The following is a 14,377-nucleotide window of genomic DNA, read 5'->3' as shown; positions in this document are numbered from 1 at the left end:
GAGAAGGGTGATTGAGGGGGCAATTAGTTGATCAGTGTGGCCAATTAGTGATACGACGTCAAGCATATACTGTTTGGCTTGACGTGTCGGCAAAGCTTGCTGTAGGGAATTGAAGGGATGGATAGGAGGAGGGTAAGGGCAGCTGCTTCTGACGCGGTTCATGTTACTGGGGGCCGGCGCGGTGCGATGGCCGCCGGCAGGCAGCCGCACGCGCCTCTATTGTTGCTGCAAGAGGCGCCGTATGTGACGGGCCATTACGTGTGCCATGTGTGTTGGGAGAGGGGAAGCGGCCCGCTCTACCATTGCCCGGACTGCCAGTTCGACGTGCACACAACGTGCGCCGGCGTCGGGAGCCAGCAGACGCACTTCTCCCATTTCGAGCACCCGCTCCTCCTCAAGTCCGTCGGAGGCGCCGACGAGGTTGTGTGCGACGGCTGCGGCGACAGCAACCTCTCGTGGGTGTACCGTTGCAGCCGCTGTAACTTCGACCTCTGCCCCCTCTGCGTGCGAGCCCCCCGATTCCTCCTCCACATCAGCCACCCCCACGTCCTCGTCCTCTCTAGTTCTATAGGTCAGTTGAATCTATGCACAGGCTTAAATATACACTCGCAATTTCCTCTTCTGTGGGTGTTTTAGGTTAATCATGCTAAGACTAGGGTCCAAAAAAATCCTCAATAATGAAGCTAAGGCTAGGGTTAAATCTACGAAGGAAAAGTAAATGATTGGTAGGTTTTTATATTCTAGTTTTTCAAGGGGAAACAAATAACACTCTCTAATATCACACCATTTTTGTCTATGCTTTTGTTGTCACTTCCTCCTATTGTTGTCACCTCTTAGTGTGCCTTGTGTGGGTCTTGGAAACTAGTGTGCCTTGTGTGGGTGTTTACGTTAGACCAATTTTAAACTCGTCAAAAAAAACATATTTTTTCAAGGTATGGTTGAGGTATTTCATTTAGTCTTGTTTTTTTCTTTACTACTACTTGTATACAAGACAAGAATAGAAACATAAACATTTAAATACATCTCCCAAACTCTCTCTCTCTCTCTCTACTTATCTATATATTTATTATGTAGTTGGACTTAATCTAGCTTCTATTCTTTATAAGATGATGATCTTCTTAGTGTGATTTATTTAGGTGTAGGTATTAGGTAGTTTATTTAGTCTCTGTTTTTTAAACTACTATTTGTATACAAGATTTGGGCATTAAAAAATAGAAACATAAGCATTTAAATACATCTAAGGTATGGTTGAGGTAGTTCATTTAGACTTGGTTAAATACATCTTAGGGATGGTTGAAGCAGTTCATTTAGTCTTGGTTTTACACACGCATGCACTCACATGCACTCAAGTCCCTCACCGTTCTTATTGTATATTTATTTTCCTAAGCATGTTATGGGTTTTGTGTTTCCTTCATTCAAGTGCACATGAATGTCTGCCTTCTCTTTTACAAGAAGCTTTATGTTAAATTAATTCTTTGTTAGGGTGGTGTAGATTTTGCATGTGGATGCTTTAACTTTCAGATTTCATTATGTGGAGAATCTTTTTTGGGTTTATAGGAAGGATTGTAAAAAGTGTGTGGGCATGCATCTTATCTCAAAATCAATCTTTCTCTCTCTCTCTCTCTCTCTCTCTCTCTCTCACTCAAACAAGAAATAACTTTTATTTATGCTCCTAATTTTTATTATGTAGTCATCTAATTATGTATAGTGCTTTTGGCACTCTTTATATTATTGTAGATTTTATATAGTGGGTTTATTTGTTTTTGTTTAAGCACAAGACCTTTTGCCTACTTTTAAGTGCACGTGTAATCTCTCTCTCTCTCTCTCTCTCTCTCTCTCTCTCTCTCTCTCTCTCTACATACATACATACATACATACATACATACATACATACATATATATATATATATATATATATATAGGTGTTAGTATTAGACCAGCCTAACCAAACTCTTGTGTCTATAAAAGTCATGACTACTAATACTATATATGAACGGGAAGGTGATCTCTAGCAATCTAAGTATGTGGACCTATGGTGGATGCAGATGAATTGCGCAGTTCATGCCGATGCGATGGATGTGGGCAGCCAGCCCGAGGGATGATGTACAGGTGCACCTCGTGCAACTTCGATCTCCACCAGTCTTGCGTCAGGTTGCCTCTCAAACCCATTCATGCCAAGCACCCAGAGCACCCTTTAACCCTGCTTTGCGGCCGAGACGAAGACAAGTACACGTGCAACTCGTGTCGCCAAGAAGGGCGAGGATGGGCATACAACTGCTCCATTTGCAGGTTTTATTTACACCCGGGCTGTGGCGAAACCCACCATGAGCTTCCTCGCAATTCCTCTAATGGCGGGCATGTCCAATCTAAGCAAATTGAGCCTAAGGTGGTAAATCGACATGCAAATCTACCAACTGGTTTTTGGCCTGAACGAGATTTTATTGATCAGCGCCGCCGCCCACAAGCATTGATCGCCTCTACACAATCAACGCGTAGTGACAGGAGTTATGGATCTACCCTCGAACCTATCTATCCTTACCCTTATAATTCCCATTCTAACTCGCTTGAAAGGTCATACTATAACTACTCCTCTCTCACCACTCCACCGCATGATCATGAGTTTCGCAATGGAAAAAATGTCTCCTCTCATGCAATTGCGCAAGCTCTTGCTAGCAGGTTAACTCCTCGCAGCTCTCGAGATGAGGATGCTCTTGACAGAGTAATGGGTATGCTGAGACAAACATACATATAGATAATAGTACTAAGCGGCCCTTTGTACGTACAACCTTGAAACCATACAATTAATCTTTTTCAATTGGTACACCAAAAGATCTTCGTTATGTTTTTTTTTTTCCGCTTGTTTATATGGTGGTAATTCTTTTATATATACTATAACAGGGGATCGTTGACTTTTTCTAGGGTTGCGAGAGGTAGTGAAATTTTTTGCCATCTCCTTCTTCATCTCACTTTTCTAGAATAGCCTTTACAAGTCTTCTCTCTTTTCAAATTCACTCCAAGCCTCTCTTTAATGAGATGTCCTCTCTCTCTTTTCACTATGGCTAGCGTTTGAAATTTGAATTTTGAAATTCAAAAGTAAAGAGAGTCACATTAGAAAAATGGAAGACGTTATAGAGAGAGAAAACATACCTAAGGTCAAGTGGACGAGAGCTCCAACTGGGTGCTCAACAACATCCTCAAGGGCATCGACACGTACAGTGTCACCACGGACTTCGGTGCTACATCCCACCGCCGCACGAACCAGGCCGTGGATCTCCAGAAGAAGCTCATCCGCTTCCTCAACGCGGGGACGATCAAAAGTGTAAGATTCCTCCCCAGCCTCTCAAGATGTTCAGCATCTTCCCCCTGTAATCAATCCCTCTTCAGAAATATAAAAGACACTACAAGAGGTTGAGGACATACCGACGCCAAAATACCGACGCAAATGTCGAACGTCGGTATGTCCGTCGTCATGTTGGAGGAGACAAGTATGGCGGGGTTTTTTTAAATTTTCATTTCCCATCGCGTATACCGACGCCTATACCGACGCTTATTCCGACGCCGATACCGACGCATATTCCGTAGCATATACCGACGAATATTCCGACACATATTCCGTCGCATATACCGGCGCTCGTAAGTTTTTCACAGCCGAGAGCCTATTTTCTGGTTTTTCGCAGAAGAGGCGCAAGTAATCAAGCGAAAGAGGTGCTTTCTCTCCCTCTCTCTCCTCTTTTTTCCTCTCTCCTCTTTTCTCCTTCATTCTTCTTTTCTCCTCTTCTCCTTCTCCTAACATGTTATTGCAATTGCTTTTAGTTTTTAATTGAAAAATTAGGACGTTTAGGGTTTTGTGTTTTTTTGGCTCTCTATGCATGTTGAGATCTAGAGCTCTCTATGTATGCATAGATCTCCTAATGCATGCATAGAGATTTTAGGGTTTTGTATTAGTTCTTTTTCTTGTGTTTAATTTACTAATTAGTTTGTTTAATATTTTGTTTTGCAGCTCTTTCACCTCACCAATCTTTCACCAATCCTCGAGCTCTCCTTCAGCTTTGCAAAAAAGAGGTAGATCCTCTATTGATTTTTCTTGTTTATGCTATTTTATATGAATTTTTGCATCCTTGTTTTATGGTTTAGGGTTAGTTTTGGGTTCTTGTAAGCTTACAACACATAGGATTAATTTAATATTTATGCATAAAACCTATAATAAGCTTGCAATCTCTATTATCCATGTACGTAAAACAAGATCATGTTTATTACACCATTGGGTGATGGGATTAAGGGTTAGCATAGTGCATAAGGCATATAGCATAGAGCTTATGCATAGAGCTTATGCATAAGTCTTGCATAGAGCGTATGCAAGAGACTTATGCATAGAGCGTATGCATAAGACTTATGCATATGACTTATGCATAGAGTTTATGCATATGGCTTATGCATAGAGCGTACGCATAAGACTTATGCATATGGCTTATGCATAGAGCTTATGCATAAGGCTTATGCATAGAGCGTGTGCATAAGGCTTATGCATAGAGCGTAATTGCATAGAGCGTGTGCATAAGGCTTATGTGAAAGGGATTAAGGGTTAGCATAATAGTGCATAAGGCATATAGCATAGAGCTTATGCATAGAGCTTATGCATATGTCTTGCATAGAGCGTATGCATAAGACTTATGCATAGAGCGTATGCATAAGACTTATGCATATGACTTATGCATATGGCTTATGCATAGAGCGTACGCAGGTAGACTTATGCATATGGCTTATGCATAGAGCTTATGCATAAGGCTTATGCATAGAGCGTGTGCATAAGGCTTATGCATAGAGCGTAATTGCATAGAGCGTGTGCATAAGGCTTATGTGAAAGGGATTAAGGGTTAGCATAATAGTGCATAAGGCATATAGCATAGAGCTTATGCATAAGTCTTGCATAGAGCGTATGCATAAGACTTATGCATAGAGCGTATGCATAAGGCTTATGCATATGACTTATGCATATGGCTTATGCATAGAGCGTACGCAGGTAGACTTATGCATATGGCTTATATGAAAGGGATTGTTAAAATGCAATTGCAAATGCCTTGATTGTGGTTAACAAATGCTTATGCAAATGCCATGGTGAGGGCATTGTGAATTGTTGGTTTGTGTTGGAGCTTTTGGATGATGGATTGAGGCATGAGTCCATGCTTTATTGCTGAGTTCTAAATTGTAAAAGGGCATGAGTCATGCTCAATACTTGTAAGCCAACAAACTTGTTCTATCATTTGATATTATCCACATCATTTTGTACCTACACTCACCATTGCAACCACTTCAAGTTTCTATAGAATCTAGCAATGTGTGAGGGTACCTTGGCATTGGTTGGAGAGGCCAAGGGGAGAATGGCTTGAACTCTTTGTGCCGTGATTGCTTGGTAAAGCGGTACGAAGGGGGATTAGGTACACCGGTGTGAAGAAATGGCCTCAACCTTCACCTTGGAGGAAAACTCGGTGAAGGGGTGAGAAGAGCTTGGCCGGGAGATCGGCAAGCTTCAACGCGCGTCCTCAACAATCCTCACCATCGACTTTGTGGATGCATTTGGGCAATGGGGCCCCTTTTCTGTCATATTGTGTGGATATTGCAAATGCATATGATCTTTCATGACATTGTGGGATGCAAAGAGTATTGCGTACAAGTTTTAAGAAGTTGCATTTTCAATTGAGATTTGGTTCCAATTACAAAGGAGACTCTGACGGAATTTACAAAACCGTAATTCAGTCCTAGGGTTTTTGGGATTAGGTCCGAGCTTATGGCTTATGCATAAGACTTGTGCATAGAGCGTGTGCATATAGCTTATGCATAAGACTTATGCATAGAGCGTGTGCATAAGACTTATGCATATGGCTTATGCATAGAGCTTATGCATAAGACTTATGCATAAGGCTTATGCATAGAGCTTATGCATAAGTCTTGCAGCCTTATTATGCAAGCTTATACTTATAATATGCATTTAGATTATTGCATAAGGCCTTTATATATAAACAGCTATTTATGAATAGAGATAGCTTCTCTCTCCATCCTTGTGTAAATTCTACTTAATTTTGTATGGAGAGGAGATAAGCTGATTTGTGTTTAACGAGCTGCATATACATGTTATCCTGCTAGATGGAGCCTCTCAATCTTGAAGAGAGAATAGCGTGTCCATGCATGCGATGTAAGTACCAAATCTTTCGAAAACGAAGGATTTGCAATGAGCATGTTCATGACGCTGGAATATTTCCAATGGAGCGCTTGCAAAATTTACGGTTTCAATCGTACAACCAAGCAAGTGTGCAGCCGCATCTTGATAACATTGCGCCTGTGAATTCTCGTCCCCAACAAAGGATGAGGATATCGCAGGAGGGAGTGACAGATGGAGCTCAATTAACAGCACCCGAGAGAATGGAAGAAGGTCAGGAAATGGAAGAAGGTCCAATGGAAGAAATGTTGGATGCCTTCATTGAGCAACAAGAAGCTCTCTTCGAGGAGCATGAACATGAAGATCATCAACCACGACATTCTCAACGGTCAAATTATGAACCAGAGGAAGAGGCCATGCGTAAACTTGCACGCCTTCCATTATACAATGGTGCCAACATATCTGTATTGCGTGTATCTCTTACGATGCTAAATTTGCAGTCAGTTTTTGGATGGTCTAATACAAGTGTCACTGAACTATTCAAGTAAGGTCTTTTTTTGGAGATTACACCTACTGTTGAAATGTTAAATTATCAACTTGTATTTGAGAAAATCTTAATAGTAACGATCAGATATTGCCATACTTGCAGGCTTTTGAAAGATCAAATATTGCCCCCTGGCAACGAGATGCCTCCATCTCGTGCAGATGCGAAGAAGTTATTGAAATCCATAGGCATGGATTACAATAATATTCATGCTTGTCGCAATGATTGTTGCCTCTTCCGCCATGAATATGAGCATTTGCAAGAATGTCCCCATTGTGGCTCTAACAGATATAGAGAAGATGTTCAGGGGGAAGCTGTCCCGGTAAAGGTTCTCAGGCACTTTCCAATCATTCCAAGGATAAAAAGCATGTTCAGGTGCAAATCAATAGCAAGCTTGATGACATGGCATGCCACAACTCGATCCACAGATGAAGTGATGCGTGTGCCTGCAGACTCACCCGCATGGAGACACATTGAAGAGAAATGGCCGGCTTTTAAGGAAGAACCTAGAAACCTCCGTCTTGGCCTAGCAATGGATGGTGTAAACCCTTTTGGTTTAAGGAGCTCTTCATGGAGCACATGGCCTGTTTGCCTTGTGAATTATAATCTTCCGCCATGGTTAGCAATAAAGAAAGGTCATCTGTTGCTCTCATTAATAGTTCCAGGAAAGTACAAGGTGAAGAACATGGATGTATATTTGGCACCACTTATTGATGAGTTACGCACCTTGTGGAACGGAATTGAAGTGAAGGACATGTCAAAGCAGCAGAGTGGCCAAAGACTTACAACTGTGCAAGGTATTCTCATGTGGACAATGCATGATTGGCCTGGCTATGGAGAATGCTCAGGTTTGTCTATATCGGGTTACAATGCATGTCATGTATGTGGTCCTCGACTTGATTCAAGATACTCAAAAGCATTACGAAAGAATGTCTACCAAGGACATGTTAGGTATCTGCCAGAAAATCATGAATTGCGGGATGGTAATCTAGGAAGACCTCCTCCAAGTACATTGAAGGCAAGCGATTGGAAGATCAAATGGGAGGAATGTGGCAACTTGGCATGTCCTGGGATGAAGAGGCTCTCTATCTTTCACCAACTCCCCTATTGGGGTGATCTCCTTATAAACCATTTGCTTGACCCGATGCATATTTTCAAGAATGTAGCTGACATTCTGTGGAAGACCATGACAGGAAAAAAGGATACTAAAGGCCAAAGGGATGACTTGGAAGAGATTGGTTGTATGCAAGAGTTTTGGGCTCGCACTAGACCCAATGGAAAGGTGCTACTTCCAAGAGCCCCATGGGTTTTTAGCAAGATGGAGGAACAACAAGTCAAGAGGACAATTTCAGAGTTTCGGACTCCGACAGGTTGTATGCATTGCTTGAAAAGTGCATTTACAAAGGATGATGATCTTAGTGGTCTCAAGAGTCATGATTGGCACAAGTTTCTACAATTTGTGCTACCCATAGCAATAAAAGATTGCCTCACTGAAGACATTAGAGCTACTATCTATAAGATTGGCACATTGGTGCGCTGGATTTCTTCAAAAGAGATAAAGAGAGACACTTTGGAGACAGCGCGTTTAAACTCCATAGAGGCAGTCTGCATGGTAGAGAAGTTTTTCCCTACAAGTTTATTAACAATCCAGATGCATCTGCTAGTTCATGTTGTAGATGAGGTTGCAGTTGCTGGAACAGTCCATTCAAGATGGATGTTCTTTTTGGAGAGGTTTATGAAGACATTAAAGGGATTTGTTCGCCAAATGGCTCGCCCAGAGGGTAGTATGTCAGAAGGGTGGCTGATACAAGAGTCCCTTGTTTACATCACTGAATATTTAAGTTCCTCAGATCCAGAGATACCTCGACTATGGTCTCAAGAGTCCAACAGGCGAGTCATTGGTGAGGAACCTCAAGGCCAAGGCATTAAGAGAAAGATGGATAACACTTTGAGAGAAAAAATCAACAAATTTTGCATCTTGAACTCTCATGTAATGGAGAAGTGGATTGAGACATATGAAGCTCTCAAGCGACAGCGAGTACAAGATCGTTTAAGTTTCAGAAGGAATCGCACTACAAGAAATCTCCCATATCCAGAAGGTATGCAAGCTCTTCCGGACTTTCCCATAGGTAGATGGCTAGAAGCTACAATTTTAGAAGCCAAACGTGCTGGTTTACCTATAACAGAGGAGGAGGAGGAGCTTACAAAAGGATGCGATTGGCATGTAAGTGTTTAAGTTCTACATGTCTCTCATTTTTTCCTCTACATGTCTCTGTGTTTGATTCTCCATCAACAAACTTTTTGTGCTCATTGTAGTATCACAAATATGGGGCGTTTTGGTCACATGGACGTCATTTTCGAGTAGAACGAATAGACCAAAGAAGAGCAACCTTTGATTGTGGTGTCACAGCACAGTTTGTTCAAGAAAGTCGTGCAAGTGCAAGTGATGATAACACAATTACTGGAATGCTTGATTACTTTGGAACCATTCAAGATATATTGAAGGTTGGCTTCAGAAGTTTTGAGTTGTTTATCTTTGATGTGAAGTGGTTCAAGGTAATCATGAATGGGCCACATGCAACTGTACGTAGAGACAAGAGTGGCCTCATCCAAGTGGACTCCACAAAGGTATGGACCGATCAGCAAGATACTTTTGTGCGCCCAGAGCATTGTGAGCAGGTTGTCTTTAAAGCGGATCCAAAAGATCCACGCTGGCTGTTTGTGGTTCAAGTCGCCCCCCGCAGTAAGCAAATTTTTGAAGAATTTGAGCTACAACAAGGTGATGTGGATGCACAGGGTAATGGAGAGCAGCAAGAACAAGCCGATATCAACAATGAAGAGGAGCAAGCAAATGAAGAGAAGGAACTAGAGCAAGATCCAAATGAAGAGGTGCAAACCAAGGAAGCTGAAAATCAAGTTGAGGAAGAAGACATAGATGATGAAGACATCCTTCATCAAGGGACTTTTAATGATGAGGATGCTGAAATGTGTATAGACATAGATCTCTTTGGGGCTACTGATCTTAATGAGGATGATAGAATAGATAATGATTTATAAAATGATGTATCTTAATGATTATGCAAATAGTTATGACATATTTGTAATGGTTTTATGACATTGAAGGTCCATTCATTGTTTACCATTGTTAATGTTTACCATCATAATCACTACTGTAGGAGCAAGTTGATATAGTTTTACCAATGTTGTTTATCATTGTTAATGTTTATCTTATGGTTCTTTCATTCATTGTTTACCGTGTAATTTTCATTCCGTACAAGTTTGTCATATGGTTTTTTGTCCAACAGGCCATGGGTGACTCACCGCCCTACGACTACAGTCCAGATTTCTCATTTAATCCTACACCGCAGGGCATGAGTCCCCAGCAGTTATATGGTTTTCTTTCGTCCATGACTCCAGAGCAGAGAGCCATGGCTCAGAGTTATTGGGGTTCTGGAGCAGGGACATCTGCCTCACCATCTGGATTCCCGACGCCAATTCCCACACCCGTGGGTACGACAGCAGCTCCCACACCTCGTACCACACAGCCTTCCACTCCTGTTACAGCTCGATCTACCACCTCTTCACATAGACGGCGCTCACGTAGTAGGTCTTCAGGGGGAGGTTGTTGTGGTGGTAGTGCCACAGATGCTGTGACACCACCACCACGTGAGCATCGTCCTTCGCTCTCATCTGTTGATAGCACACCCATAGGGTCACCTTCCACTCCCTGGGGTGCACATGACCATGACAACAGCAAGATTTACACAATTAGGGATGGGGCACCAATAATGGATAGTGCAGGGAAGGCAATGAAGACACGCATTCAACAATTGTGCACTATACAGTTTCATGACTCTGTCATGACTAAATGGGATCAGCAAGACAAGGGAAAGAAAAATTATATAAACACAAAGATAAAGCAAGAGTTCCAGCCATCTGACCCTATGAATGTCGTCTCTAATGAGTGGATACAGTATACAGCTCGCATTTTGATGGGGCATCGTAGGTCAGAGGCGAGGGACGCATTCAGAGAGGGGAAGGAGAAACCTGTTTGGCTAGATGACAGGGAGTGGGCAGCCATTGCTCAGGAGCTCACCGAGACACCAGACAGGTTTCAACAACAAAGAGAGGCGGCAAGGGCAAGACTGCAAACAGTAGGGGCTTCTCATCTCGGGAGTGGTGGTTACGAAACCATGCGCCATGAATTCGTAAGTGTTTGTAGCAATTTTATTTATTTAAATGTATCTATGTGGGCTAAATGTTGATTTTTTAAAAGTTATAATTGTTAATCGTGTGTGCAGGAGTTGGCCATGAATCGCCCACCAAGCAGGCGAGAGGAGAAGTACGCTCACAAACATGGCCTTGTGGCCTTGTTTGAGATGCTTGAAGAAGAAGGAGAGACCGTCAATTGGGAGGCATTACCATGATGTAAGATGACCTTCAAACTAATGAAATATGATCAAAACATTTTTGAGTATTAATGTTTAATTTAATTTCTTGTTTGTCGATATCAGGAAAATATGCAAACGAGCACGGTTGTTTTTGTGCTCTATTGTAGACAGAATGGTGCTGTCTGTTTGCTGTTGTTGATCCTGCTCATTGCAGGCAGCTAGGCAACAGCCAGGCAGCACTATTCTGCCCAAAAAAAAATTTCTGCTACAGCGTCGGTATTTGCCCCGGTATCAGCGTCGGTATATACATTGGTATAGATGCCGGTTTACACTTCGGTATATAATCGGGTATAGAGGCCGGTTTATCCGTCGGTATATGAATCGGTATAGATGCCGGTATAAGCGCCGGTATTACCACCGGTTAGCGTCGGTATAGGCGCCGTTATATGCGCCGGTATTAATACCCGACAGGTATACCGACGCTGCGATACCGGCGCTTATACCGGCGCTTATACCGATGACGAGGCTTTTTTAGACCCCGTTAAATAGCGCCGGTACAAGCCCCGGTATTAGGCTAATATGTAGTAGTGAGACCTTGTTTCTAACTATTTTAATCTAGAGAGAGAAAATATTCTAGAGAGAGAATATTCAGATTTTTAATATTTTTGGATAGAAAATTATCTCATCCTATTAAAATAAGTTCCCCTAAAACATAAATTCAAAAAGAACTTTCCAATGTGCAATTGGAATTAATTGGAAATGGGTATAAATAACCTTAGTTTAAGGGTCTAGATTTTCAGAAATCTTTGGATTATGGTCCAATTAAGGTTCCTATGGGCCAATAGGATCAATCCATGTGTGGGAAGGATATAAATCCAATTTTGTAAAAGAAGATACCCAAAAATGAGTAAATGCTCACATAAGATGAAGAGTTGACTATGTACAAAGTTTATTAGTAAGAAACTATGAGTAATTTTAATAGTATGAGATAATTGGGTATAATGATTTCATTTTGACACATATGTAAGGAAGGGGAGTCCCTTCAATACTCACATAAGATGAAGAGTTGAATATGTACAAGGTTTATTAGTAAGAAACTATGAGTAATATCAAAAATATGAGATATTTTGGGTATCCAAAAATGAGTAAATGCTCACATAAGATGAAGAGTTGAAAATGTACAAGGTTTATTAGTAAAAAACTATGAGCAATATTAAAAATATGAGATATTTTGGGTATAATCATTCCATTTTGACACATATGTAAGGAAGGGAAGTCCATTAAAGGAGGTGCATATTTCACATGCTTGAATGAGTTTTAAACTCAAAGATAATGTGATATTTTTATCTCTCCTCTCGTCTTCATTCGAGTACGGCCCACATTAGGGCCAAAAACGTCTAAAAACGGGCTGTTTGTTAATCTAAAGATTAAGAAATGGTCCAATAGATATTTGCCACGTATACAAAAGTATGGCATTCTTGTCTCCTCTATCTTGGGTCTTGGAGAACTATTTTCACGGAGAATGGTAAAAAATCGCTATCTTTTGGCGGAGACCGCTATTTTTGAGAGTTCCGGACGACTAAACATAAAAGTTTGGACCCACCGTACCAGACGTGAGCTCTATATTTTATTTCAAAAAAATCAAAGAAGATACGAAATCTTTATTTCAAATTTTGAAAATAACATCATTTTGAAAATAACGTCAGTCTCGAACGTCTACACTATCCTTTGTTTCAATCTCACATTGTTTCCTTCTCGTATCCTTTCTTTCACATTCTCTCTCTCTCTCTCTCTCTCTTTGTAGAATTTTTGCGGCTTTTATCTGTTTCTAAGTTCCCATGGCAAACTCTGCACGTCATCCATCTCATAGTATCACTTCTTGTGTTTTTAATAATATCAGGGAGGAAGGACTTTGGAAACCTATGTCTTTTCAAATAAATGACTAGGTAACAATGCTTCCTTCTTGTAAAGGTGCACATAAAGTGAAAAGAATCAAGCGAGATGCAGTTAAAAATCACTGGAAAGGAAAGATTCTTGCCTTCAAAGTGACTAACAATAGCTGGCTTGCCAAAGTTCAACATGTGTACATGGCCAAAGATATGATGCTTAATCCAAATGAGCATCACATGCTACAATCTTATTGTAAGAAATATTATTTTTAAAGACAATATGAAAATATCTCATATTTTCTTTTGATGTAAGTGTTTATGGTTTTTCTTTCAGTTATCTTTCCATCGACAGCTGTGGAGTGGCAACCTATTGAAAGTCTGAGTGGAACCTTCACTGCAATTCACAAAGGAATTGCAGATGTTTTGTATGCTGATAAACCACCATCTTTTTTCAAATCGATGGATTTGTTTGTCTACTTTGCAGAATATATGGTTCCATCAAGAGAAGGTTAGAAAGGACAACTTCGTGAAGTGCCTGTTCCTACCATCAACTCGCTAGATTGGAAATCTCCAGACTCACTTACTTTATCGAGCTTCAAAATCAAAATCAAAGAAGACATTTTGAAAGCTATGTCTCCGGGTAGAATATCAAGAAGGATAAAGGTTCAATGGTTCTTACCTTTACATGTCTTTGTGGCATGTTTCAAAACCATGGATTTACAACGATCAAAGACAATGTGGCTCAACAGAAGACTTTCTATGGCTGAACTCGACATTGTGCTTGGAGAAGGATGGAGAACCAAAGAAACTTACCACATTGGTGACAATATTAGTTGCAGAATAAGCCCCAATTCTCTGTCAATTTCATACCAATTATGTCGTCAATCATTAGTTTTAGGTTATGATTATAGAAGATGGAGAAGCAAGCTAGGTTTCTGGGTACCCCTAGATTCAGAAGAGAACTGTCCAGAGTTTGAATTAAAAATATATGTACATCAACTAACTGAGCCTAGAGAACTTATAGTTACAGCTAATTGGATGCTGAAAGATGTCAGAGAGTCACTTGAGTTTCTTGATGAAACATCCTCTGAATATAAATTTAAAGTAGATGGAATTGTTGTAAGCAAAAGGATGGAGAATGTAACATGTCTTCCACCCAAAAGAGTTGTATCACATGTCTTCCACCCAAAAGAGTTGTATTTGAGCCAAATGCAAGATCATGAAATTGTAATCACAATACTTTTCAAATAAAGATTTTGTTTTGATCTTGTTGTTTGACTCAATATGCTGGTACTTATGACATTTTTTACTGCAAAATCATCATCAAAGATTTTTCTCAGTTGAGGAGTACATCTATTTGACACAAACTGGCTGCTTCATTACAAAGACTTCTTTGTCC

At 40.8% G+C, this 14,377-nt stretch overlaps 1 protein-coding gene across 3 annotated transcripts in view; it reads left to right on the top strand.

Annotated features, from left to right (window-relative positions):
• The window catches only part of LOC147623603 (uncharacterized), an 11,958-nt gene extending 575 nt beyond the window's left edge, over positions 1-11,383 (top strand). The window contains exons 1-6 of one of the 3 annotated variants that reach the window (XM_086820173.1): positions 1-571; positions 2,046-3,705; positions 4,001-4,062; positions 10,004-10,906; positions 11,000-11,126; positions 11,213-11,383. The exon at positions 1-571 is cut by the window's left edge and continues 575 nt beyond it. In XM_086820173.1, the coding sequence (XP_086676299.1) occupies positions 10,007-10,906; positions 11,000-11,125 (1,026 nt within the window). In that variant the 5' untranslated portion in view covers positions 1-571; positions 2,046-3,705; positions 4,001-4,062; positions 10,004-10,006 and the 3' untranslated portion in view covers position 11,126; positions 11,213-11,383. Of the gene's footprint in view, positions 572-2,045; positions 4,063-10,003; positions 10,907-10,999 lie in introns of those variants that run through there. The other 2 variants (XM_086820171.1, XM_086820170.1) reach the window with 2 other exon arrangements.
• The last annotated feature ends 2,994 nt before the right edge of the window (positions 11,384-14,377 follow it).

This window comes from Cibotium barometz, chromosome 26 (assembly GCF_041138505.1).
Source record: "Cibotium barometz isolate CiBa-2024 chromosome 26, ASM4113850v1, whole genome shotgun sequence".
Taxonomy (NCBI): domain Eukaryota; kingdom Viridiplantae; phylum Streptophyta; class Polypodiopsida; order Cyatheales; family Cibotiaceae; genus Cibotium; species Cibotium barometz.
The sequence above is the reverse complement of the archived record's forward strand: the minus strand, read 5'-3'. Positions and strand labels throughout refer to the sequence as shown.